The sequence below is a fragment of the Canis aureus genome, chromosome 12, assembly GCF_053574225.1.
Source record: "Canis aureus isolate CA01 chromosome 12, VMU_Caureus_v.1.0, whole genome shotgun sequence".
In the NCBI taxonomy this organism is placed as follows: Eukaryota; Metazoa; Chordata; class Mammalia; order Carnivora; family Canidae; genus Canis; species Canis aureus.
In genome coordinates, this window is record NC_135622.1 from 911,891 (window position 1) to 937,438 (window position 25,548).

General features: G+C 35.7%; 1 protein-coding gene and 1 long non-coding RNA gene across 5 annotated transcripts in view; one reads left to right on the forward strand and one right to left on the reverse strand.

The window, feature by feature from the left end:
* Positions 1-23,670, forward strand: part of RAP1A (RAP1A, member of RAS oncogene family) — a 70,694-nt gene extending 47,024 nt beyond the window's left edge. For all 3 annotated transcript variants that reach the window (XM_077916081.1, XM_077916080.1, XM_077916082.1), the window contains 7 exons: positions 2,611-2,694; positions 7,418-7,486; positions 9,517-9,573; positions 12,390-12,530; positions 14,159-14,302; positions 19,803-19,918; positions 22,984-23,670. In XM_077916081.1, the coding sequence (XP_077772207.1) occupies positions 2,638-2,694; positions 7,418-7,486; positions 9,517-9,573; positions 12,390-12,530; positions 14,159-14,302; positions 19,803-19,889 (555 nt within the window). In that variant the 5' untranslated portion in view covers positions 2,611-2,637 and the 3' untranslated portion in view covers positions 19,890-19,918; positions 22,984-23,670. The remainder of the gene's footprint in view (positions 1-2,610; positions 2,695-7,417; positions 7,487-9,516; positions 9,574-12,389; positions 12,531-14,158; positions 14,303-19,802; positions 19,919-22,983) is intronic.
* On the reverse strand, positions 634-25,548 carry LOC144324767 (uncharacterized). 2 transcript variants are annotated; one of them, XR_013390194.1, is made up of 5 exons: positions 24,977-25,548; positions 20,742-20,947; positions 16,772-16,852; positions 8,348-8,464; positions 634-1,159 (listed from the first exon to the last, which is right to left on the reverse strand). It is a non-coding gene; the product is annotated as an uncharacterized LOC144324767 (long non-coding RNA). The 2 variants fall into 2 exon arrangements; XR_013390195.1 differs by lacking the exon at positions 8,348-8,464 and having other exon boundaries at positions 635-1,159; positions 24,977-25,540.

Below are 25,548 nucleotides of genomic sequence, written 5' to 3' on the forward strand. Positions count from 1 at the left end.
ACTCTTAAGAATGTAAAAGGGTATAAAGAAGATGTAAAACCATAAAGTTTGAGTTTAATTAGAGTAACCAATATGCTAACTGCTTAGAATAGGTAGGGAATCATAATCTAGGGTCCCCAACACTTGTATAGAAAAAAATCTTTATTTTTCACTAACTTCTAAATGAAATTTAGTATTTGTTTCTATTTTGAGTGCAGGCAACAAACTACATAGTGATATCAGCAGCAATTGTGACATATCACCAATAAATATTACTTTTAACTTTACTGTGTCTTTTTTTAAAGTTTGTTTCTTGAAGACAACATGGTTAGTCTTGCTTTCTTATCTTGACTTTGAATTGGAACGTTGGAATATTCGATTAGGTGATATACATTTAATGTAATGATGTGGTTGCCTTTTAATTCTGCTCTCCTGCTATTTGTTTTATCTTTTTCTCATCTTTTCACTGTTCTTTCTTGCTTTTTTGTGCTTTTTCTGCTGTTTTATGGGTGAATCAGTTTTTTTTCTAGTGGCTGCTCTAGATTTTATTTTAATATATGACAGTTTATCTTCAAATACTTATTATTATATTATTATTATATTACTCCAGATACACTGTAAGAACTTTGAACAATATACTCCCAGTTCTCTTACTTTTTGTGTGTTTGTGCTATTATTGTAATACGTCTTTACGTATGTTGTAAAACGTTGTAATACATTATTAGTTTTGCTTTTTTTTTTTAAGGGTTTATTTATTCATTTGAGAGAGAGCACGAGCAAGAGGAGGGGCAAACAAGTGGACTCTCTGCTGAGGGGAATCCAATGAGGAGGGGATTCATCCCAGGACCCTGAGATCATGACCTGAGCCCCTGAGCAAAGGCAGGCACTTAACCAACTGAGCCACCCAGGAGCTCCTAGTTTTGCTTTAAGTGGTCAAAAAAAGCCTGTAGATTTACTCTCATTCACCATTTCTGGTACTTTTTATTCCTCTTGTAATCATCATTCCTTTAGGTAGATCCAGGTTTCCATCTGTTATCGTTTTCTTCCACCTGAAGAACTTCCTTTGCTTTTTTAAAAATGTGTACTGGCGAATTTTTTCCCCCAGCTTTTCCTTCTTCCTTCCTTTCCTTCTTTTGTTTTCTTTCATTTCCTTTTTCTTCCTTCCTTGCTTCCTTCCTATCTGGAAGAAAAACAAAAAACAAAAAAAACACCTTTTATTTCACTTTCATTTTGGAAGGATATATTCATTGCATTCTAGGTTGACCATTTTTTTCTTTAAGCATTTTTTTAAGGTTTTATTTATTTATGAGAGAGAAGGAGAGCAGGGGGAGTAGCAGAGGGAGAGGGAGAAGCAGACTGTGCTGAGCGCAGATCCTGACAAAGGACCCTGAGATCATGACTTGAGCTGAAACCAAGAGTCTGGTGCTTAACTGACTGAACCACCCAAGTTCCCTTTAAGCATTTTAAAGATACTCTGTTTTCTTCTGTCTTGCATAGCTTCTCAAGAAGTCTGTGAATCTTCTGGGATTTCAAGGAAATTGCCTGTGTTTCAACAAGGAGAACTTTTCTGACCAGAACTCCAGTATTTTCAGCACTCTGGAATGCTCAGCTTATAGATCTCTATTTATTCTTTGCCTTTACCTCATGGAGTTTCATCCTGCTTGCTCTGTTTAATGTTTGGCCAGAGACTCAAGTGAACCCCTGTGCAGATTTCTGGAATTTTCTATGCATAACTCCCTCTTCTCTGATACACATTTTGGCATCTGCTTGAGTTCTTCCTCCTTGTACAGCTGTCTGAAAAGTGCCTCCAAGCAGAAAGCCGTGGCAGATATAGGCCTTCATTTTGTTGCATCTCTCAGAGATCATAGTCCTACACTGCTTATTCTCAAATGTCTGAAAACATTGTTTTGTGTATTTTATCTGGTATTTTAGCTGTTTACTGTCCATTCATACTTATTCCATCATGACCATTGGAAATTCTTTCCTGCCTTTTTACGTTTTAAGATAATTGTGGAGTTAAAAAATAAAGTTTATATTTCTTTTTTTCTCTTTCTACAATTTGGTCTTATGGAACATACTGCTAATACTTCTAGAATTTTTACAATCTCACTAATAATAATCCTTTCATAGCCTAATAATTTTCAAGGGTAACATTTTACATGGTTTAGCTATAATAGAATAATGAACAAAATAGTATATAATTACTATATGATATTAGCAAATAAAATATCATATCCATTAAAGCTCATGAGTGAACTTTTTAAAAAAGTATGTTAAGTCATTTAAACAATAGCTTTGTAAAAAATTGGGTTCATGATTGTAGTTCTAAGACAACTACTAGTTTTAATCACCTTATTTTCTGATCACTCTTACAAGTAACATGTACAGGCTCTAATGATGACTGATGCCTAGTCAAAGATGAACTTTAATGAATTAAAAAATGCCTGGCAGTAGTCCTATAAACTTGATTAGAATCTGCATGGTCTTACTGTGTGCCTGTCTTCCCCTTAATAGTCTTAAGGAGGAAAGGAAACAAAAACCAAAATATTGCCTTATCTTATGTAACAGTTATACATTTTTAGATTATTCTTAGATGTTTATTAATCTTTAGGTTTTTGTTTTTTTCCCCAGATTGTCAGTATTTAAAAAGACCACATCATGCGTGAGTACAAGCTAGTGGTCCTTGGTTCAGGAGGCGTGGGGAAGTCCGCTCTGGTAAGTTAGCCACCTAACTCTAACTTAATTAGTATAGTACAAGAAGAACATTGATATTTGCTTGCCTTAAGACTTTTAGTCACTACCAAGAAAAGGTGGCAGCATTTTTTATATGCCTAGTATCTGGCCCACAGGGAATGGAGATTCATTCAGTAACCACAGATGTGTAGTTTACAGTGGTAGCTCACTCATTCTTTCATTAACCAGATTATTTACTGGCTGCCAGCACTTGTGATTGTGATTCAAAGAATAAGATTGTTCTGATTTTTTAAGGAACTTTACATTCTAGTGGGAGTGACTGATTATTTCAGATACCAGTAAGTCCTACCCTACTCCCACCCCAGACTTAAGTGAAATGAAGTTATTTTTTGTACACATGCTGTATTTATTTAGTAAATATGTGTTGAGCTTCTGTACTGTCAGACTCCAGGGTTACAACAGTGAACAAAAACAGTCACAGTCCCTCAGGGATTACCATTATAGTGGAGGAGATATAATAATTGCACAGTTAAATAAAGAACTACCTCATTATAAATTGTGAGAGAGATACTTTGAAAGAAAAGTACACTCTTAAGAGAGACTCCTATTCAAAGAGCCTAAGTTAAGTTAGCATTTGAATAACTGAGAGCTGGTGACAGTTGCTGAGGCCTGAGTAAACTGGAAGGAAGTAAATGAGGTGAGAGGCAGAGACCAGATCTTGACTTGAAGACCATATAAGAACTTGAAACTGGGACGCCTGGGTGGCTCAGTGGTTGAGCGTCTGCCTTCAGCTCAGGGCGTGATCTGGGAATCGGATGGAACCTGCTTCTCCCTCTGCCTGTGTCTCTGCCTCTCTGTCTCTCATGAATAAAGAAATAAAATCATTAAAAAAAAAAAAAAACTTGAAACTTATTCCTAATGACAGTGAGAAGCAGTTGAAAGTGGTTTGGGGTGGAGGTGAGGGCAGTGACAGGGGTGTTGACAGAATTAGATATATGTTTTAAAGAGAATACTTTGCTCTGTGTGGCGTGATTTAGAAGAGAGGCTGACTGGACAGTTCGGAGCTAATTCCGAACCCCAGATTATTGTTTGTGGAAGCTTATATGGGGGCCATAGCAGTGAAGGAGAGAAAAGTAGATGTTTTGAGAATTAAATAACTTCATGCTGGATTGATGTGAGAACTAGGAAAGAAGGAGCTATTGAGGATGATTCCCACAATTCTAGTTGTTAAGTTACTAATTTTATGGATGGATCATTTAAGTAGAAAGGAATCACTGGAGAATGAATGAGGAGATCTGAGAGTGAAAATCAAGAGTAATGTCAAATTTGGTTATGTGAGATGTTAACATAAATACATCAATAAGTAATTGGATCTTCAAGATAATAAGCTTAAAAGAGACTTATGATACGATTTGGGGAACCATGAATATGTCCACAGTATTTAATTTCATAAGAATTATGTTACTCTCAAATTAGTACCTATAAGGTAGTACCTCTGTGGTGAATGAGAACATCTGTCATTTTAAATGCATATAACTTTCCGGGTGCCTAGCTGACTCAGTCAGAAGAGCATGGGATTCTTTATCTCGAGGTCGTGAGTTCAAGCCCCACACTGACTATAGAGATTACTTAAATTAAAAAATAAAACTTAAAAAAATAAGAATAAATGCATATAACTTTCAGTGTAGCAAGTCTCTTCAAATTTCACATATAAGTTCATATGTTACAAAATAATGTGGTCAAGAATGTGGATTGCAAATACATACACACACACACACACACACACACAGAAATATATCCATTGCAACATTCCTTATAGTGGTAAGAGTTTGGAAACACCCTAAATGTCTGCCAGTGGAGGTGGTTAAGTAAGTTTTTAATACACGTTTTGAGTAGAATAACATATAACTATTAAAAAGAATGCAACAGCTCTGTATATACTGATACATAGTGATATTCAAGATGTACTATTTAGGGAGAAAAAAGGTACCAAACATTGTAGACTACTGTTTGTGTTTATAAGGAAAAAAAGGAAAGTGAAGGGGAAGATAGTATAAAATATGCTGATTATCTCTGAAACGTTAAAGAAGCTACCGGTTACCTGGGGGAGTGATATTGGATAACTGGGAACAAAGGTGATAGGTAAGGTTGGTTACCACTGCATACTCTTTTGTATTTTGTCCTTTGTCCATGGATTACCTTCTCAAAAATAAATAAAGTAATTAAAAGTAAAAAATCCGTGGGAATAATTGAGGTTGTCTAGGGAGAGACTAGAGAAAAAAGAGTGAGTACCTCTGAACTTTTAAACAGTAGGTAGAATTGCAGGATCCAGCATAGAAGAGTATATCTTACACTTGAATGTAAAGAAAGCATCTTTACTTGAAGTCAGAAGTCAAATAAAGAAGAGGAAAGAGATGATACAGGAACATGCAGGTATCTGGGCTTGATAAAAGCAAGCTCCAATAAGGTGATGGTGCCGTTAACCATACTAGGTGGGTTGAAGAGTAAATGATCGCTGAAGAAACAGAACCATGATTGTAGGCAGGTGAAGTGTGATTAGGAGAGGAACAGTGAAGGGGAGGGTGAAGCTGGAGGAATTGTGGAGTTAAGGGAAATTTTTATTTCTGGGTGGAAGATGGGAGAACAAACTGTATGCTGGTGGCAATAATTCTGTGGAAAGGAAAATGACGACATAGAGGAAGGGAATAATTGTGACAGATGTCAGAAGTTCAAGAAATAACAAATAAAATTAATGAATCATTGAAGTAGTGATTAGTAAGTTTATTGTGCACGTATTGCAAAAAGACAGTTTGCAAACTGGGAACCTACAAACCAGAACATGAACTGAAGCTCAGGGGTATATTGTTATAATGCAGCTTAGAGAGTGAGAAAGCAGTGACTATTCTTTACAGTGACTGGTTATAGTGTTAGAATATTCTTAAAGTGAGAGAGAATTGGTTAGGGGTTACCTCATATCAACCTTGGGAAACAGTGTAAGTTTTGCTTTTGATTTCCAGAGGCATAAGCAAGATATGACCCCCAGGTCAATTTAGCTTTGCTGCATAAGCTAAATTAAGCTTTGTTTACATGATGAAACTCATAAATTTCATCAGAGTTCAGAGAATTTTCAAGCTGGTCTCTGTTTTTTATTTTAACACAGAAAGAACAGTAGGTCAGGAAAGAAGAGGAAGATCCAGTAGGAAAACTAAAATAAAAGTTGGTATGGGCAGTCTGGGTGGCCCAGCGGTTTAGCACCGCCTTCAGCCCAGGGCGTGATCCTGGAGACCCAGGATCAAGTCCCAAGTCGGGCTCCCTGCATGGAGCCTGCTTCTCCCTCTCCCTGTGTCTCTGCCTCTCTCTCCCTCTCTCTCGTGAATAAATAAATAAAATCCTTAAAAAAAAAAAAAAAGTTGGTACGAATGAATGTCTCTGAGAACTGAGAGGCTGAGATTCAGAGAAATAATGAAAGATGGCTTTAAGTAAGAAGGAAGTGAAAAAGTGGGAGATTGTTTTTAATTTTTGCAAGTCTGTAACAACTGGCTTATAGAAAGCACTTGAGTTCTCATACCTGCTTTTGTACCTCGTTTCTTGCTACATCATATGTTACATACCCTTTGGAAAACACTGTAAACTTATGAGAGAAAGGGAGTATGTCATGGTATTATGAGGACAGTAAGATTCTTTCTAAACATCTGCTTTGGATTATATTTGCATAAAGCATATTAGGAAGTTTTCCTAATGTTTGAATTATATGTAGTATTAAGAATATGAGGTGATTAAATCCCTGATCAAAATAATGATTAAAGTTTTTGGTGTAATTATATCTTGAGTTTCCTTTGAAGAACAGGAGCATAGTAGGAGGAAGAAGTGTGAAATTTACTATATTCCAGTTAATGTGTTTAGCTCAAACTAAAATAGTGCATAATTTAAGTGTAGGTGACCTCAGGTCACGTTCTTACCTATTCTTGCTTTTAGATGGCAGTGTACCAGACCCTGTTTTAAAGCTGTGCAGTCAGTATTTCACAACCATCTTCTTTTTATTTACCAAATGATAAAATACCTAGTTTCAAGCCTGTGTTTACAGAAATTTTAGAGAGAGAGAAGTAGATAATCTGAAAAAAGATGAGTAGGCTGTGTCTCCAATGAAAAAGTAAGGCTTTGGAATCAGGGAGGTTGTATATTTAAATCTCAGTTGGCAAATGGGAAAAAATAACTTTGAAGGAGAACATGAAACTCGAACATGACTATAAATTTAGTAAATTCAGTACTTTTTAATTTCCTCTTCTCTTTTCCTTCACAATTTAGATAAACTTTTAAGATTTTTAAAAAAATTTCTAACCTTTTGTCTCATTCCTTTAAGAGCATGAGATAAAGTTTCTATAGATACATAAAGAGGTATTAGAAGTTTTAATACTGATAGATTTTCATTTTTTCATTAATTAGGATCTGTGTCCTTATTTGTATCTTCATTGTATTTTGAAACTTAATATAGTAATTATTTCACAGTATGAGTTGGCTGCAGCATTGCTGGACAGCTTTTAACATGAGACTGCCTCCTTTCTTAATGTACCTCCTAGTTGTGGGTGTATCCTTGTATTAAAAAATAATGAAATTGTACATCTGTGTGTTTACCCAGAATTTTCACATAATTTCATTTAGTCTTTATCACTTTATAAGGGTGTAAGTAGCATTCTAGAGGAGTTGATTTTTAGGTTCTTAACTTTTCTCTGCTTTTTTTTTCTAGACAGTTCAGTTTGTTCAGGGAATTTTTGTTGAAAAATATGACCCAACGATAGAAGATTCCTACAGAAAGGTAAAAATGTGAAACTTGTATACACATGCTTACAAATAGTTCCTTAGGGCTTTAAAAACTTGATTCATAGAATTGCTTTTTACAAGTTATTTTGAGAAGTGATATAAATGTTCCCGGTTTTTAAGTTTCACCAAGACAGAATATTTCTCATAAAGTACTACTTAGCCACAGAGAGCTCTGTGTTCTGTTACTGATTAGTAATCTGTCCTTTAGTGTACAACATTTCTCTGGTGTTTTGTTTTTTTTTTTTAATGTAGAAAAATTGTGTATAAATAGTAGGTATATTTTTGACAATTCTTTTTGTGAAGGAAAATTAAGATCACCTTTATACTCGAAGTTACCCAGTGACTGAAGGTTTTTATTTTTATTTAGTTTTATAACTTTGAAGATATTTTCTCTTTAGACTGTAAGAAATTAGATACTGGATTCTATATGATTAAAAATGGTAGGTACGTGTCATTACACATTTTCCCAACCCACAATGTACAATACCAATGTAACTGTGTACTTTTTACAGTAATGTAAACTGTGGACTTTGCGTGATCATGATGTCTCTACGCAGGTCTGTTGAGTCTAACAAATGTACCACTCTGGTATGGGAGGCTGATGGTAGGAGAGGCTAATGGGGAACAGAGAAGGGTGTATGGAATCAGTATACTTTCTGCTTGGTTTTATTGTCATCCTAAAGCCAAAGTTCTGAAAACATTTAAAAAATTCAAAAGAAAAAAAAATTAAATAGTCTTGACAAATAATCTTGACCATTATATTTCATTATGAGACTAGCATTATGAGGAATTTTTATGATTTTATTTCCCAGTATGTTAAAGGCGGGCAGGGGGAAGGGCAGAAAATTAAACCTACCTTTCAACAAATAGGAAAGGATTACTTCATTACATGTTGTAGAATTTACCTTTAATAGTGTTATAAATTTTGTTAAATTTTGTAAGCTCAACCAGCCATTGGCGCAGCAGTCATTATCTGCAAATTGAAAATAAAAATGTATTCTAATTACATTGAAAAACTACCTAATTCATTATTCATTGAGCATTCTCATTTACTGATTGTGCAGATTACCACATTAGTCCTGTAAGTGGTGGGACAATGAGTTTGTAGCACCACCAAGGGTGCTTCTTAGCAATCCCCGATCTGACACAGAAGCATTTAAAATAGGCCTTAGATCAATACGTTTATTTTTAGAAGACAGTGTTGCATTACTAAAATTGCCCCCAAATAAGTTGCTGGCTAAAGTTGTAACTATAAACAGATTTGTACCTAGAATGTTGAAGATTTGACTCTTTTCTAATTTAAAAATTCTTTATTAAAAATTTTCCGCACAGTTGATCTTGATACTCTCTTTAGGCCAACCTTCTCTTATTTTATAAAACACTGGGGAAATAGAATTCGGTATATAAAATTTCACCTTTTGCACATAGCGTAGGGTCTTTTTCTTAAAGTCCTGAGGACTATATGAGTTCAGTGTTTCCATTTTAGCACATCTGTGTTCCCCTTATCTCTTATTAAAATTTTCCTATGTACCAAATTTGGGACATATTAGTAAAACTTTAACAACTTGAATGTGGTAAGTTGGCAGAATTTTCTTTACCCCCAAAATCTTATCTGCATTTTGAGCTATTTAATACTTTTGTGCTTTGTTTTCTTTGAAGATAATATACTTATTTTTATACATTTTTATTTCTGTCAGAACTATACCTGTTTGTTGTAGTTTTTCTTGAATTGGAGAATATGACCCTTGCCTTCTAAAAATAGCAAAAATCTTTACTCAGTTTATAGTGATCAGAAAATACCTAAACTCAGCATTAACAGTCCCGGCTTCTATAGTATTAATAGAACATGTTTGAGACCTCTTGTTCTTTATTATAGTACCAAGTTAAGTCTCAGCCAATAGGGCAAACTCCTAGAAAAAGGCTTTATAATTGTAATAGGTACTTGGAATGAAGAGATGACAGGAAAGCAGATTCACATTTTGATTTTGATAACACTTTTCTCATTTTTCCTCCCTTTCCCAACAGCAAGTCGAAGTAGATTGCCAACAGTGTATGCTCGAAATCCTGGACACAGCAGGAACAGTAAGGATGTTTTCTCTTTTTCTGATAGATTATAGTTAGTGAATAGGTTTTGTCATCTGAATAATTCTTCTGAGTAAAAGTAATTATTCTGATTAAGAACAAATTATCTAAATGTAGGGCTTCTTAAATTTTCTTACGTGCTTCCAACCATCTGTGATGTACTTAATGCCTACATATCACTCTTAAATTTTATGTTGAGTTCACCTATAGAATGTGTGTTGGGTATCTTCTTCCTATATGGAAGTAAGGATTACCCTATTGCTGCTTTTTTTTTTATTTATTTTTTATTGGTGTTCAATTTGCCAACATATAGAATAACACCCAGTGCTCATCCCATCAAGTGCCCCCCCTCAGTGCCCATCACCTAGTCACCCCCACCCCCGCCCACCTCCCTTTCTACCATCCCTTGTTCATTTCCCAGAGTTAGGAGTCTCTCATGTTCTGTCTCCCTTTCTGATATTTCCCACTCATTTTTTCTCCTTTCCCCTTTATTCCCTTTCACTATTTTTTATATTCCCCAAATGAAGGAGACCATATAATGTTTGTCCTTCTCTGATTGACTTATTTCAGTCAGCATAATACCCTCCAGTTCCATCCACATCGAAACAAATGGTGGGTATTTGTCGTTTCTAATGGCTGAGGAATATTCCATTGTATACATAGACCACATCTTCTTTATCCATTCATCTTTTGATGGACACCGAGGCTCCTTCCACAGTTTGGCTATTGTGGACATTGCTGCTATAAACGTCGGGGTGCAGGTGTCCCTATTGCTGCTTTTTTAAAAAGGTATTTTGAATCCAGAATTTTAGTTAAAATATGTATTTCTCTGGGTTTATGTGAGACTTTGTCTTGGCACCATAGTCATTAATTTTTATCAAAGTTGTTTTTGCATTTTATTAGCATTTTGACATCTCAAGGAGCTATTGACAGATACATGTTTTCTGACAAAAATCTTTAGGATTATTTTGAAGCCTCATTTTTTTCATCTTTAAATGACTACTCCTGATGACATTAGTATATCATACAGTGCTTGTAATGATCAAATGAGATAGTGATTATAAATCACTTGGCACAATGCCTGTTATTGTAGTATTAGCTCCAAGTATTTGCTTCTATTTGCATTGTGTTCATTTGTCACCTCCTTTATAATTTTATTAATTGCTGATAATTTCCTGTTTATATTGCCATAAAAAGTACACACGTGAAGTGATTTTTCTTTTTTTCTCCATATACATAGACTTTACCTATTAGGCAATTCTCAGTTTGAAAATGGATGGTATTCTTAAATGTTGTAAGTTGTTTAAAATTTAGCACAAATTTTCCAAACATTTTTATAAATGATGAGAAAGTTTCATGTCACTAAGAAAAGCATATAGGTAGAATGGAGCATTAGTAGAGCTAATTATATCATATTTTCCCATTCTTTTGTGGGAAAATGCATCTTGACTCCAGTAGGAAACTTGGGATCATTAGTACTACATCTTTCTTGTATCTGCTGACTCAAAAAAATCTCCTTTCTCCACCCCCCGCCCCAATTTCCTTAGCTTCTGAATCAGTAGTCATTCTCCTCTGTTCCCAGACACCCCAACAGTTAACACTTTTCTACTTTTTCCTTTCATCTCCTCCACAAGCACGAAGGAGTTCTTTTTTCTTCTTCCTCTTGTCCAAATTAAGGAAGTTCATCCCTTCCATTGAGATCTTTCCTTTGTGCTCTTAAATGTCTTGTCACTCTCCCATCCTAGTGCTGTGACACATATTGTGTTATAATTGCCTGTTTAGTTGTCTGTGTCCCTAGTGCCTCCCATAAAGCTTAGAAAATAGTTGATACTTATTAATCATGTCCCAGATCACTCCTTACTCCTTGAAGATTTTGCTCACTCTCTTCATCACTGCTTCAATCAGAATTCTTGGTGATTTTGTTATTCAAATAGAATCTATATATATATTATAGATGATCAGTTTCCTCGACCTGTCAGTTTATTGACCTCCTTACTGCTTCAGCTATTCCTACCATGGTCTTATCTAGACTATATGATTACCAATAACTGTGATACCACCTTCATCTCATATTCAAGCATGCTACTCATTCTCCACTTCTTGTTTTTTCATCTCCCTTCCTTTTGTACCTTCAACTTCACTGGAACCTGCAGTTCATTTATCCCACTATCTTTGAGTGTCTTTATGTCCTAACCCCCTTCTTCACACAGCTTCAAGTCATGGCCTGTCATTCATGATCAGCCCTCTGCACATATTGTCAACTCCTTAGACTTTTCGGCAACCTCCAGCTCAGTTGATTACTCTCCTCTAAAAATTTTATTCATTTGGCTTCCAGGAAACAACACTTGGTTTTTTCCTTCTATCATTGGTTACTCCTGATTCTCCTTTCCTAATTTGCTTTCATATCCCCAACCCCTTATGTTGGAGGACCTCAGGATTCAGTACTTGGACTTCTCTTTTCTAACAGCACTTCCGTGGAGATCATCTTTAGTGGTATCAAAATAATTTAATAGGATCTATATGTAAAAAGGAATTATGTATAGTTTTCTAAACCACACAGAAAACATGTTAAGGTGGTTAAGATCTCTCTCCTAATTCCTTAGTTCATTGTCATTGCCTCTAGTCATGTAAGTAGGGAACAAGAACATCTACCTCAGAGTTTCTAGAAACTGTATAATAGGTCTTATATTTCCTGTCATGATAGCATGTAAGAAAAGATTCAGTTGCTCACTTGTAATGATTTGGGTTTAAATTGTTTCAGAATACATTCAAGAAATTGTACTTTTAATTGCACTTTTTTTTTTTTTTTTTTGTAGGAGCAATTTACAGCGATGAGGGATTTGTATATGAAGAATGGCCAAGGGTTTGCACTAGTATATTCTATTACAGCTCAGTCCACGTTTAATGACTTACAGGACCTGAGGGAACAGATTTTACGGGTTAAAGACACAGAAGATGTAAGTATTTTTCTCTCTATAAGACATACTGCTCATTCTCTGTGGCCAAATAAAAAGTGTCTGTTTTTCTTTTAAGAGGATTTGGAGGTTATCTACCATATAGTTAAAAGCATTCCTGTGATCAAAAATTTTTTACAGTTTTCTCAATTTACCTATACATTATATGATAAGATAGTTAGAAAAGGAGGGCATGTATGATAAAGTGTACTCATTGTGCTTTGTGCTAGTAAGTGCAGGAGGGAAGGAAGAGGAGTCCAAAGACTTGGTAGAAGTGGTGGGACTTGAGCTTTGAATGGTGATAGTTAACATCAGAAACTGTTCAGAGAACATTAGTAAGAACCATAGTGATATGTTCCATTTCTAAAATTCTCTGGTATCGTTTGTACTTAAGAGTTTTTTCCTTTGAATTATGTTGAAGATTTTAATTAACTGGGTTTTTATGTTTTTTTTAATTATATTTTGTTGCAGAATTCATGCCTTATTTGGTGAATAACATCATTGCTGTTGTGCCTTTTTGCAAAGATGTACATTTTACTTGTTTACCTCAGTTTTGAATTACAGAGAGTTCCTTTTCAGTTGTATAAATTGGGATATAAAATTTCATTTGTACCTTTCTGTTTTTACGTGTTCCCTCTCATTATTAATGGGAACATATGCACCTGCTCAGGACCTTAACTTTGGGTAATACCGTAGGCGGAAGGGATTTCTACCATAGGACTCATGATCATCCATAACCTAATGAATAGTTTTCTTCCTTCCCATGAATAATTTATCTAAGAGACTTCTGTTTTCATAGGCAATTACATGCAAATCACTGCAATGTAGCAATGTTGGTCTCTTTATCTTGTGTCATAACTAAAAATGATGGAGTTGTAGATGTCTTGTTTGTTTCATCTAACTTGTGATAATTGCCTGTTTTAGGTACAAGACCCACCATGTCCCTTAAATCCTTTCTTGTGTGTAGCGTCCATCTCCTCACAAATGACTTTGTTCTGTGGACGCCTTTTATCTAAGGACATTGTACAGTTTGTTAGCACTTTGTTTTATTGGAAGTAGGGACAGCATTTCTGATACAGGGGAAAGGGGGAGGCATAGCTGCTCTGTGGCTTTTTTTTTTTTTTTTTTAATTGTTATTCCTTCTTAACACCTCACCTAAACTGGTCTTCAGATCTAATGTAAAATGCAGAAGGAGAACCTATTATTATGTTGGTCTTGCCACTGCTTTTGTGTTTGTTGGCCCTGTGAGATGAAGCACTTAAACTGTAATTAGGCCCAGTGAATATATACATTCTTTTCTGCTTGCAGGAGATTTCTTTTCCTTCGGATTTTTGTACATAGAATCCAGCTATTAGTAGTAGTAGTCCACATAAGAATTATGTGATTATATCCTTAAAATAATTTAGCAAATGAGCATAGTAGAGCTCTTCCATATTTTTTCTGTTTCTTCCCCCTCCATCTACCTTCTTCCCCCCAATGTGTATATGTGTATACATAAAATTTTTTTAATCACTTGGCAAAGCTTATAGTTCTAACTAATACATTTCGATTGGTGACAGGTGACTGCTTACTTATAAGGGGGTAAGGAACAAGTATGCTACTGCTCATATTACATTTTCTCCTTTCCACAGGTTCCAATGATTTTGGTTGGCAATAAATGTGACCTGGAAGATGAGCGAGTAGTTGGCAAAGAGCAGGGTCAGAATTTAGCAAGACAGTGGTGTAACTGTGCCTTTTTAGAATCTTCTGCAAAGTCAAAGATCAACGTTAATGAGGTAACTGACAGCTGCTAGGCAGCACAAACAAGTGCCCTTTTAGTTACCTTTCTTTTAAATTAGTAGTCAAAACCAAATTTTTGAAAGAAAAATATTTTATTCTTCTAAGTATGTAGAGAACTAAGTAATTCTTAGAAACCGTATTTCCTCTCTTGCATAAAATCACTTTGATGGCTGTAATGAGGACTCTTATATTTACCTTATTGGCAAAGAGAAAGTTTAAGTTAAATAATGTGCCTAAAGTCCTGTTGAGCTTCTGAGTGATATGCCAGAAGGTGGTATGTGCAAATTTTTCTATCACCCTTGTATTGTAGCAGTTGCTTATGCACATGTATGTAAAGAGGTTGTCAAGTAGGAAAATACAAAAATCAAAGTAGTTATTGAGCTTATGAACTTATACAGAAAGAGATTGCCTCATGGATATCACAGAATTTGGTGTTTTGAGTCATGTATTCCTTTGGTTTCTGACTCAAAGGGAAAAATCTGTCAGCATGGACGTGGAACTAAAATTCACCTGTTCTTTGAGGCCTGATACAGCAGGTGCCCAAGGCTTTTTTTTGTCTGTGACTTAAGCTTTCTACTATCTTGAGAACATAGCTGTGACAGGAATACTTTAACAAGCATGCCTGCCTGCCTGGGTGTAAATCCAGTACCCTCCTGGATCCCTCAAAGATCAGTGCAATTCCACCTGCCACCACCAATGTTCTATTTGCTTTTGTTTTAATATAAGCTTTTTAAAAAGCAAACAAAAAGCCAGAGTAGGCTTCTTTCCTTTCCCTGTAATGCAAGTCTTCACTTGCCAATTTGCTTGTCATTATGGCATCATAGGTGATCAGTCAGTTCAGCTCACTTTAGGTGAGTTACGGGTGTATTAGGTTGTCAGGATCCTGTGTTTTTATTTGCTGTTTTCTCTGACCTTTGGGTCTGTAGGTCACTTTCCTTGACTTAATATTACAATTTTAGACTATTGTCTGACTTTTAAAATGACTAAGTGACTTTAAACATCTGACAGGCAAGGGACACCTGGGTGGCTCAGCAGTTGAGCTCCTGTCTTCAGCTCAGGGTGTGATCCCAGTCTGGGATTGAGTCCCTTGTCGGGCTCCCTGCAGGGAGCCTGCTTCTCCCTCTGCCTGTGTCTCCGCCTCTCTGTGTCTCTCATGAATAAATAAATAAAATCTTTTAAAAAATAAATAAACCTCTGACAGACAAAAAAATTAAGCTTGCTACAAATCCTCTGATTTCAAATAACCAAGAATGTTAAAGCTTGCTTTTTTTAGGTAAAAGCAGTTTTTATAAGTATATAAAAATTCATAAATTTCATTTATTCAGGAAATATTTATTGCATGCTTATATTTCTGGCAATGTGTCAGGCCCTGGGGTAACAGTGATCCAGACAGACACTGTTCCTGCCCTAAAGAAGTTTATATCTTAGTGGGGAGCAAGTCCTACTGAGATCTTCAACAGTCATTTCTTTTTCACTGCCAAGTAAATGAAAGGAAGTATATACTTTTAGCTTCAGCTTTCTCTGTGGTAGAATTATAGTTTCATAGATTTATTTTGAAAAATTTGGCTAATCATAACATTTTAAGTTTTTTTTTTTAAAGTTTTATTTATTTGAGAGAGACAGTGTGTACAGAGGGAGAAAGAGAAGCAGACTCCCTGCTGAGCAGGAAGCCTGACACGCTCAATTCTAGGACCCCAGGATTGTGACCTGTGCCGGAGGCATACGCTCAACCAACTGAGCTATCCAGACACCCCTAAAATTTTAAGTTCTGGTACAGTCTTTTCCCTCCAAAAAAAGAAAAGAAATAGAGAAAGGAAACTGAGATAAAAAGCATTGGGGGTGGCTGGCGCCTGGATGGTTCAGTTGGTTGAGGATCCAACTTTTTTTTTTTTTTTAAGATTTTATTTATTCATTCATGAGAGACAGAGAGAGAGAGAGAGAGAGGCAGAGACACAGGCAGAGGGAGAAGCAGGCTCCATGCAGGGAGCCTGACGTGGGACTCGATCCCGGGACCCCAGGATCACAGCCCGGGGCCAAAGGCAGGCACTGAACCTCTGAGCCACCCGGGCTGCCCGAGGATCTGACTTTTGATTTCAGCTCAGGTTGTGATCTCAAGGGTCGTGAGATCAGCAAGGAGCCTACTTGGGATTCTCTCCCTCTCCTCTGCCCATCTCCCTGCTTATATGCTTATTCTCTCTTCCTCACATAAATAAACCTTGTGGGGAAAAAAGCATTAGGATTGTTGCATGAACTTGGCTAGGGAAATATTAGTGCAACATCACCATCTACAGGATGATTGGCCTTAGGGATCTGGTTTCTTGCTCTCCCTGTTTTCACTCTCACTGGTAGCCACCCACCAGCTTCATAGGACTTGGCTCTGCTGGGGCTGGATTGGGCCACAGTCCAGGAAGCACCATTGACAGGAGGTGTTTCTTTTAAAGCATTACATGTTTGTGGGAACTCACCTGCTACTTGCTAAGCCTCCTGGGTTGTAGTTTCCAGTGCCCCAGAGGTCCATTTTCACAGCAGTCTTGTTAAAATCAACCCTTGGTATGAGGATTTATTAAACAAAAATGGAGAACAGTAAACAAATTGGAATACATTAGCTATTTTAAGGATCCTTACTCTTTTGAGGAACATACAAGCTTTTTATGCTAGAGTATATATTCGAGTTTCTTTCAATGTTTCTCTCTTTATAGCCTGATAATCCAGCTACAGAGTTTCTTTGATAGTTAATAGTACCTCAGGCAGCTAAGGCTTTATAAATACACATGTGATTCCTGTTGGACTCAAATTTCAAATCACACAGGGACATACTGCTTGGCTAAATAGGTCCCTGCTGCCTATATCAGAATATATATATATATATATATATATATATATATATATATTAAACTATTATCCATACCATTTTTGCTATGTTCTGAAAGTAGGACATAGTAATACCAGAATCACATCAGTCTTAATCAAGAATTAATTGTTCTTTGCTGAGGCTGGGATAATAATTGGAATCAAGTGAACATCCCAGTTGAGTAATGGCAGAGGGATTGAGAAACTATTCTGTGTTCCCTTTAGATTTTTCTGTAGTTGAGAGATATGAAGAAGAACCTAGGCTGAGGACTCTGAGCATATCTAACTGAATACTTAGTATAGTTTGAACTTGCCTTCGTCACTGAACCAGCTATTGTGAAGTGGGCAGAGTTTGTGAAAGAAGTTGTTGAGAATATCACTACAAAATCAGTTAGTGTAGTACCAAAACCCCAAAACTGCCTGGCATAAAGAAACGTGGTTTTGATTCTTAGACTATTTTAGTTTGTTCTTTTAATTTTTCATCTTATAGCTTATGTGCTAAGGTTAAGGAACAAATGAGAACTTGTTTGTGGCTTATCCATATTAAGTTCTTAAAGGGTTTCAGAGCTGTGAAAGAGACTGCCGTTTTGTTCGTAAATCCTGTGTTTTCAGCTTTCTTAGAAATTAGATAATAGAGAAGTTAAATGGTTTGAAGGAGATGGTGGTGAGGAGGATGTAGCAGAAAGAAAAGAATGTAAATGCATCACTTATAATTTTAGGATAAATCACTCAGTAGTGGCTTTTTTTTTTTCTTTTTAATAATTTAGCCTTGTAATCTTAGGATTATAAGGTAAATAGAGATTGTTTTATCTGAGCACCATCTTAAAGAAATGTAGACCAATGATTCTTAAAATATTTTACTTTTAAAACTTACTGAAAATATGTAAGAACACTAAATTTGTTTACTCTTCATCCAGATTTCACCAGTTAACATGTCAATGTTTACTTATCACCCTCCTTTATTCATAAATACGTTAGTGTATGTACCCTTAGATCAAAGATATTTTCTTTATACAACCACAACACAATTATTAAAATCAAGTCCATGTTAGTGCATATTCAAATTTTGTCATTTGTCCCAATTTCCTAAAAGCTGGGACTTATGATAGACTTCTACAAAGCACTTTTATTATAGATGAGTAATAGTAAAGAGATTCTGCAATATTTGTTTCTATTCCAGGTCATTAGTATTTGCATTTCATAGCAAAGAACTGAATTCTGCTGATATGTTGTTTAATTATTCTGACACTTTGAAACATATAAACATATTGGAATTAAAATAATCTTTTAAATAAGTACTATTGTATTTTTCTTTGATGCCTTGCATTTCTCATTCAAAATGAATCCAGAAGATATATTAAGAAATTATTTGTCACTTCAAATTGGGGTGACTTTTTCTCTTTTTCACTTTAGCCAAAACCAATATCACCAAAAGAGGCAAACAAAAATCATGTGCATTTACATGTATCTTAAAAGGAACTTAAGTTCCTCTTAAGTATCTCTTTTGTCCTGGTCCAGTAAAAAATATAGAGCATGAATATAATCATGAAGAAACATCAGACAAACCCAAATTGAAATTCTATAAAGTTACTAGCCATCCATTTTCAGAAATGACAGTGTCATGAAAGACATACTGAAGAACCAACCATTCCAGATTCTAAAAGGTTAAAGTGACAGACAATGAAATGCAGTATGTGATCCTAGATGGACTCTTTGTGGTGGAGGGGAGCAGGAATTACTATAAAGGACATTATTGAGATAATTTACAAAATTGGAATCTGCACTGTAGATAATACAGAGTAATGTATCAGTGCTTAAATGTATGCAACCGGATAACTATAATATGGTAATGGAAGAATATCCTTGTTCTTAGGAGATACACACTCAACCATTAAGGGACCGTTATATGCAAGCTACTCTCAAATGGTTTAGAAAATAAGAGAGTGTATTTAGCAATTAATGATAAAGTACATGTGGTAAATTGTTCCTAATTGATGAACCTGTATAAAGAAAATACACAAGTCCTTGGTATTATTCTTGCAACTTCTCTGTTAAGTTTGATTTTTTTTTTTTTTAAGATTTATTTATTTAAGAGAGAAAGCGCATGTGCTTGTGAACAAGGGGAGGGACAGAAGGCAAGGGAGAGGGAAATAAGCAGACTCCCTGCTGAGCGGGGAGCCCATTGTGGGGCTCCATCCCAGGACTTTTAGATCATGACCTGAGCCGAAATCAAGAGTCGGGCACTTAACCAACTGAGCCACCCAGGTGCCCAAGTTTGACATTTTTAAAAAGTAGAATAAATGTGAAGATTCAATGTGAACATTAACTGTTATTCCCTTAATAATTAATGTATTGAAGCATAGAAGATTCCATGAAGACTGTAACTTCACTGCCTTGTTTTTTACTACTCATTTTTTTTTTTTTCTTGATACTGAATATCTAAGAGCAGGTGTATTTCCTTCATGGTAAATTGGTAAGTCCTGCTTTACCCTGAGAGTCACGTGGGGCTTCTAAGAAACCTGCTGTTAAAGCAGCAATATATAGATCCAAGGGCAGAATCCCATTGAACAGAACCAGGATGGTTTTGTGGAGCAAGATCTCAAATGTTTGTTGAATAAGACATTTTTTTCTCTTGTTTTTATTTAGATATTTTATGACCTTGTCAGACAGATAAATAGAAAAACACCAGTGGAAAAGAAGAAGCCTAAAAAGAAATCATGTCTGCTGCTTTAGACTTACAGTAAGCAGCAGCTCTGAGCCAGGTAAGATACTGAAAGCAGAACAAATGCCGTTCTCATACTCTTATTTTGGGCTTTCCCCAGCCCTAACCACTTCCCATTTCACCTTTTGGGGTATTTCCAGGTTTCTGTATCTTGTGAACGTGATTGATATATGGCTTGTAAATATGTTCCTCTGTTGATAATTTGTCTTTCTTCCCATAAGATTGTAAGGTGTCTGAGGGCAAGGACCATGTGTGCTCATGTGTGCTTTATTCACCCTGTGTCCCTAGTGCCAAGTACAGAATGGGTTTTCAGAAAATAGTGGTTGAATAAATGGAATGCCTTCTAGGGTCATTCCTAAATTCATGCCCAATTAAAGTGAAACATGGTTTATCTGAAACAAAATGCTTAAGTGCACATTTTGATGCATTATTTAAAAATGAACACACCTGTGTGTATCAATCACAGTCTTTCCTCCCCTCAATGTAACCCTTGCTCTGATTGTTAACACAATTAGTTTTGCCTCTCTTTGAACTTAACATTAACAAAAACAGGTATTGTGTCTGGCACCTTTTAGTCAAAAATATGTTTTCCAGAATTCTCCTTATTGCATATAGCAGTAGTTCATTTTTATGGCATGACTGTACTGGCAATATTTTTATATATTCTGCTATTGATGGACATTTGGGTTGAAGAACTGATGGGGTAATTCTGCACATTCTTGCATGAGTATGCACATGTGCATCATTTTTATTTGATAAATACCTAGGAATGAAATGGCCAGACTGTATACTATATTATATGGATAGTTTTAGTAGATACTGTTAAAAAAAGTTTTTCAAGGTAGTTGTACCAGTTTACACACCTACTAGCAGCTTTATAAGTTCTGCATCCTCTCCAAAATTGGTATTGCCAGTCTTTTTAACTCAAACCGTTCTTCTGGGTATGTGGTACTATGTTATGGTAGTCATTTCCTCTTGGGTATAGGTTGGCTTTTTTGAAATGTTTTGTCTACAGGCTTCTAAGTAGTAGTTGACTTTAAGTACCATTTAAATTTTCATTAAAGCGAACCTGTTGGAGAGAAATTAGTGGCAGCATTAAAGTTGCCTATCAAATGAGAAACCAGGTGCTGAGGGACCATTTGTTTGTTTTCCTCTAATTATATATATTAAATCCCCTAAACAATTTCTACTTATCTTCATAAGCTCTATAAACTATACCATAAAGGAATATTTTCATGAAGCTGTTTTATGATGTATTTTGATGCTGGTTATGTGCATATTACTAATCTTGGTCGGGTTAGAGGAAAGTCTACTTTTACCACTGGAGAGTTCTAAGTCTCTTGGGTCCTTTGAGCAGATTACCTCTTCCAGAGCACCAAATTAACTAATTAATAAGTGCTTCCTTAGAGACTTGGATGAATCTCTCTCTCCAGGGAAACAACTGAGTAATTGTACCCCCCCTTTAATTTAGTCTAATTTAATTTTTTTGGTACCTCCTTTTTAAATGAAGGTCAAGGAAAATGGGCAGAAAGCATGAAACAGCATGGGGTTGCCTCTGGTTGGATTTAGGAAAGATAGCGTCTGGTCTAATGTTTGCTTTAGGCTTTTAGTGAAATCTTGATTCAATAACTATAAATCGTTAGCTCCCTGAAGATGATTATTTTAAAATTTGCTGGTGTGTTTCTTTAGGTAAGGGTGCAAAGGTAAGGAAAATAGGACTCCAGTTCCTATTCTGAACTAAATCATTTAGCTCTCTTATAGGTAACTGTCTTGTTGATGCTATTACCTTAGCTGACCCTAGTTTAATTTCCAGTTCTGTAGAAAATGTTTTAGCCTGTTTAAAGGAAGAGGTGCCATCTCCTGGCCTGTTGTGAAAATTCATTCATATACAACCTGCAGTGTGTTGTGGCTTTACCTGAGAGATTAATCTTGGCCTACATCCAGAAATAAGACTTTCATCCTGGTTGTGTAAATTCTTAGGTTCTGATATGTAATTCAGCCCAACAATATATTTAATACGTCACCTGAGATCTCCGTGGATGCTTGAAAATACAAAATAAGTCAGAATACTTGGCAGAGCAGAGAAATCATAGAGTGATTATAGACTGGAAGTGCCATGTTGATCCCACTTGAAAAGTACTGGGATGGGGAATAAATTAAAAAAAAAAAAAATATATATATATATATATATATATTTGAGTAAGAGTACATGAACCTTGAGGGCAGTTTATCTGACCTTATCCTTTAAGCAAGACTGTATTGAAACATGTTAATCTCTTTCCAGTATGTCCCACTTCTAAAGAGGAGGAGAGAAATTCATCTTCAGGAAATTCTTCCTTTAACCTAATTCTTTTCTGCTGAGTAATACAACTAACTTGGAGTCTTCTGCCCTTGCCTATGGGGGTCAGCTCTTTCTGTGTCGTGTTTTCGGGTCCTAACTTGTGTTAGAAGTGGTAATCCAAGGGCCACCTGTGTGGCTCAGTCGGTTAAGTGTCTGACTCTTGGTTTCGGCTCAGGTCCTGATCTCCAGGTTAGGAGATGGAGCCGCCTCCCGCCCCACCCCCCAGACAAGCCCTGTATCAGGCTCTCTGCTCAGTGCCAAGTCTGCTCAAGGGTTCTTCTCTCTCTCTCCCTCCCCCTCTGCCCTTCCCCCCTACTTGTGCTTGTTCTCTCTCTTTCTCTCTCAAATAAATAAATATATTTTTTAAAGAAGTGGTAATCTTAATATCATATAGTCCTGAAGTGGTTGGATAAGGATATTTTATGTGCAGGTATCATTTCCTTTTTGGAAAAATAAGATAATGAGATAGAAATAATTACAGTTTTCCTTTTTACAGACAGGACTGTCAGATTGTGAAATTAATAAAACCATTTTTAAATGTTTTTAAAAGTTTAAAATAGCCTTGTTACTGATAGCTATTTGGTATAATTTCATTGTCTAGTAACAATCGGCTGAAATCATTTCTTTCTATATGATTATCTGCTTGTTCACTACCATCTTCTGACATCAAGAGATTAACTGTATATGTGTGTGTGTGTATATACATATGTTTGTTTATTTTTACATATGTATATATATTTAAATATATCTATTCGATGTTCTAGATTACAGGAATGAAGAACTGTTGCCTAATTGGGAAGTGCCAGCATTCCAGACTTCAAAAATTAAATCTGAAGAGGCTTCTCCTGTTTTATATATTATGTGAAGAATTTAAATCTTATATTGGTTTGCACAAATTCCCTGGAGAAAAAAAATTGCTCTGTGTATATCTCTTGGAAAATAAGACAATAGTATTTCTCCTTTGCAATAGCAGTTATAACAGATGTGAAAATAAATATACTTGACTCTAATATGATTATACAAAAGAGCATGGATGCATTTCAAATGTTAGATATTGCTACTATAATCAAATGATTTCATATTGACCTTTTTATCATGATTCCTCCCTGTCAAGCACTAAAAGTTGAACCATTATACTTTATATCTGTAATGATATAGATTATGAAATTTCTCCTCAAACTCATTGCAGCAGATAACTTTTTGAGTCATTGACTTCATTTTATATTTAAAAAATTATGAAATATCATTCTGTCATTATATTCTAATTAAAATTGTGCATAATGCTTTGGAAAAATGGGTCTTTTATAGGAAAAAAACTGGGATAACTGATTTCTATGGCTTTCAAAGCTAAAATATATAATATACTAAACCAACTCTAATATTGCTTCTTGTGTTTTACTGTCAGATTAAATTACAGCTTTTATGGATGATTAAATTTTAGTACATTTTCATTTGGTTTTGTGTGTTTTTGTTGTTTATAGATTTAAGATTTTATTTTATAATGGCCACATTGTTTTAAGTACAACTGTAGCTCCTTTCTGCCTGGTACTTACAGAATACTTGGCTTTAAACCCCTAAGTGTTTAAATCACCTAATTGGTGATTTCTTTGAGAACAGACTTCATGCTTTCTGTTCTAGATGTATTTATTCCTACTATACAGCAAACTACATCAGACTACATAGAATAGTTTTGTATATTCTCTCTTGATCTTATAGATTGTATCTTATTGAATAAAATATCCCACTGTATTATTTTTATATGTAAAAATAAGTTTAATACTGTATTAGGGGTTAACTTTACTATTTCAAATCTTCCACAGCTTGTAATTTCACCAAGGGAATCCTTTGGTCATTGTTAATTTGTTGGGTGTAAGCCCACCAACGAAATGTTATGTAAAAAATTTTCAAACTTACTTTATAATAGATTGAAGAATTTGAGAGAAGTGAGAAAAAGTGAAAAAGCGTATAAAGAATGTGTTGGTTACTTTTGCTTCGACTATGTATGAAGTAGTATGGTAGACATAGTATGGAAAAGATTGCTAAGTTAAAATTGTAGCTGGCTATTCAGTGGTGCTTTCTTTTCCTTCCCAGTTGTTTTTCTCTACAAAGGTGGCGCTTAATGAGGACATGGATCTGGGGAATCGATGTGACTTACATGTTCTCCATAGAGGTAGAGCAGAACAGCTTGTCGGCCAGTTGAGTGCTGGCGACGGAAAGAAACAAGCTGAGAAAACCCTGTGCCTTGTCCCTGAATACTGAAAAGGAGACTAGTCCTAGAAAGTCTACATCACTGCTCAGGGATCTAGATATTGTCTCATTGCAACTAGGTGTGAAGTAGTGTTCATGCCTTGCTGAGACTTTCCAGGAATGTGGTCAGGCCATCGGTTACTAAATTGAGATTTAGGAATAAGATTTCAAATGTAAGCTCTGACCAACCTGAGAAAATGTTAAAATATTGTTTAAAAAAAATTGGAAATTGTATTCTTTTGAGTTTCTAATAAATTTAGTTAACTAATACTTTCCTTCTACTGATCCAGTTACACATATGTCTGGGATTGAGGGGCCAAAAATCTAATAAATGCAACAATTTTTTTAAATTAAAATAAGTAAGTGAAGCATTAAGGCCAGTCCAGGCCAAGGTGGCATATTTTAAGGTCCTCTACAGCCATTCTGCTTGAAAACTCACCTCTCAGACATTCCTTTGGACTTAAAGTCATAGACGAACATCACACATTAGTAAAAGTTGCTAAATATTACCTGTTACATCTGTGACATAGGCTGTGTGGTTACTTGCCAGATAGGTTAGAAATCATTAAATAACAGTAACTCCCAAGTTACAATACGATGGATTAACAGCATCAATTTGTCCTCAGTTTGAGAGCATGATGGGGAGAATGACAGTGCTGGATTCCTTTGTCATGTCTCACACAGTCCACTTGGGATACAGCAGAAATGTGAAGAGACACGCCCTGTGGGGCACAGCAATATGCAGGGCAGGACCCGCTGAAGTCAGGGAGATGCGTTACTATCCCAAGGAAATCTGCCACTGCTGAGGGAGGTGGAAAGGTGGCCTGTCAGAAAGGGAGGTGGGCCTGCTTCCGTTGATCCCTGTGTGGATTCTGTAGTCTTGGCTCCAGAGGGGAGCATGCCCAAAATTAACATGTATTTGATGTATTTTTTATGGCTGAAAAGTCCAAAAGCTCTCAAGGATATGATATATGAACCTCATACTATATGATAAATATCTAAGAACTGACACCATGTTCATATCTGTGACTCTAAGTATGAGTGACCTAGAATCTAGAGGAGGCTTGATGTCACAGTTGATA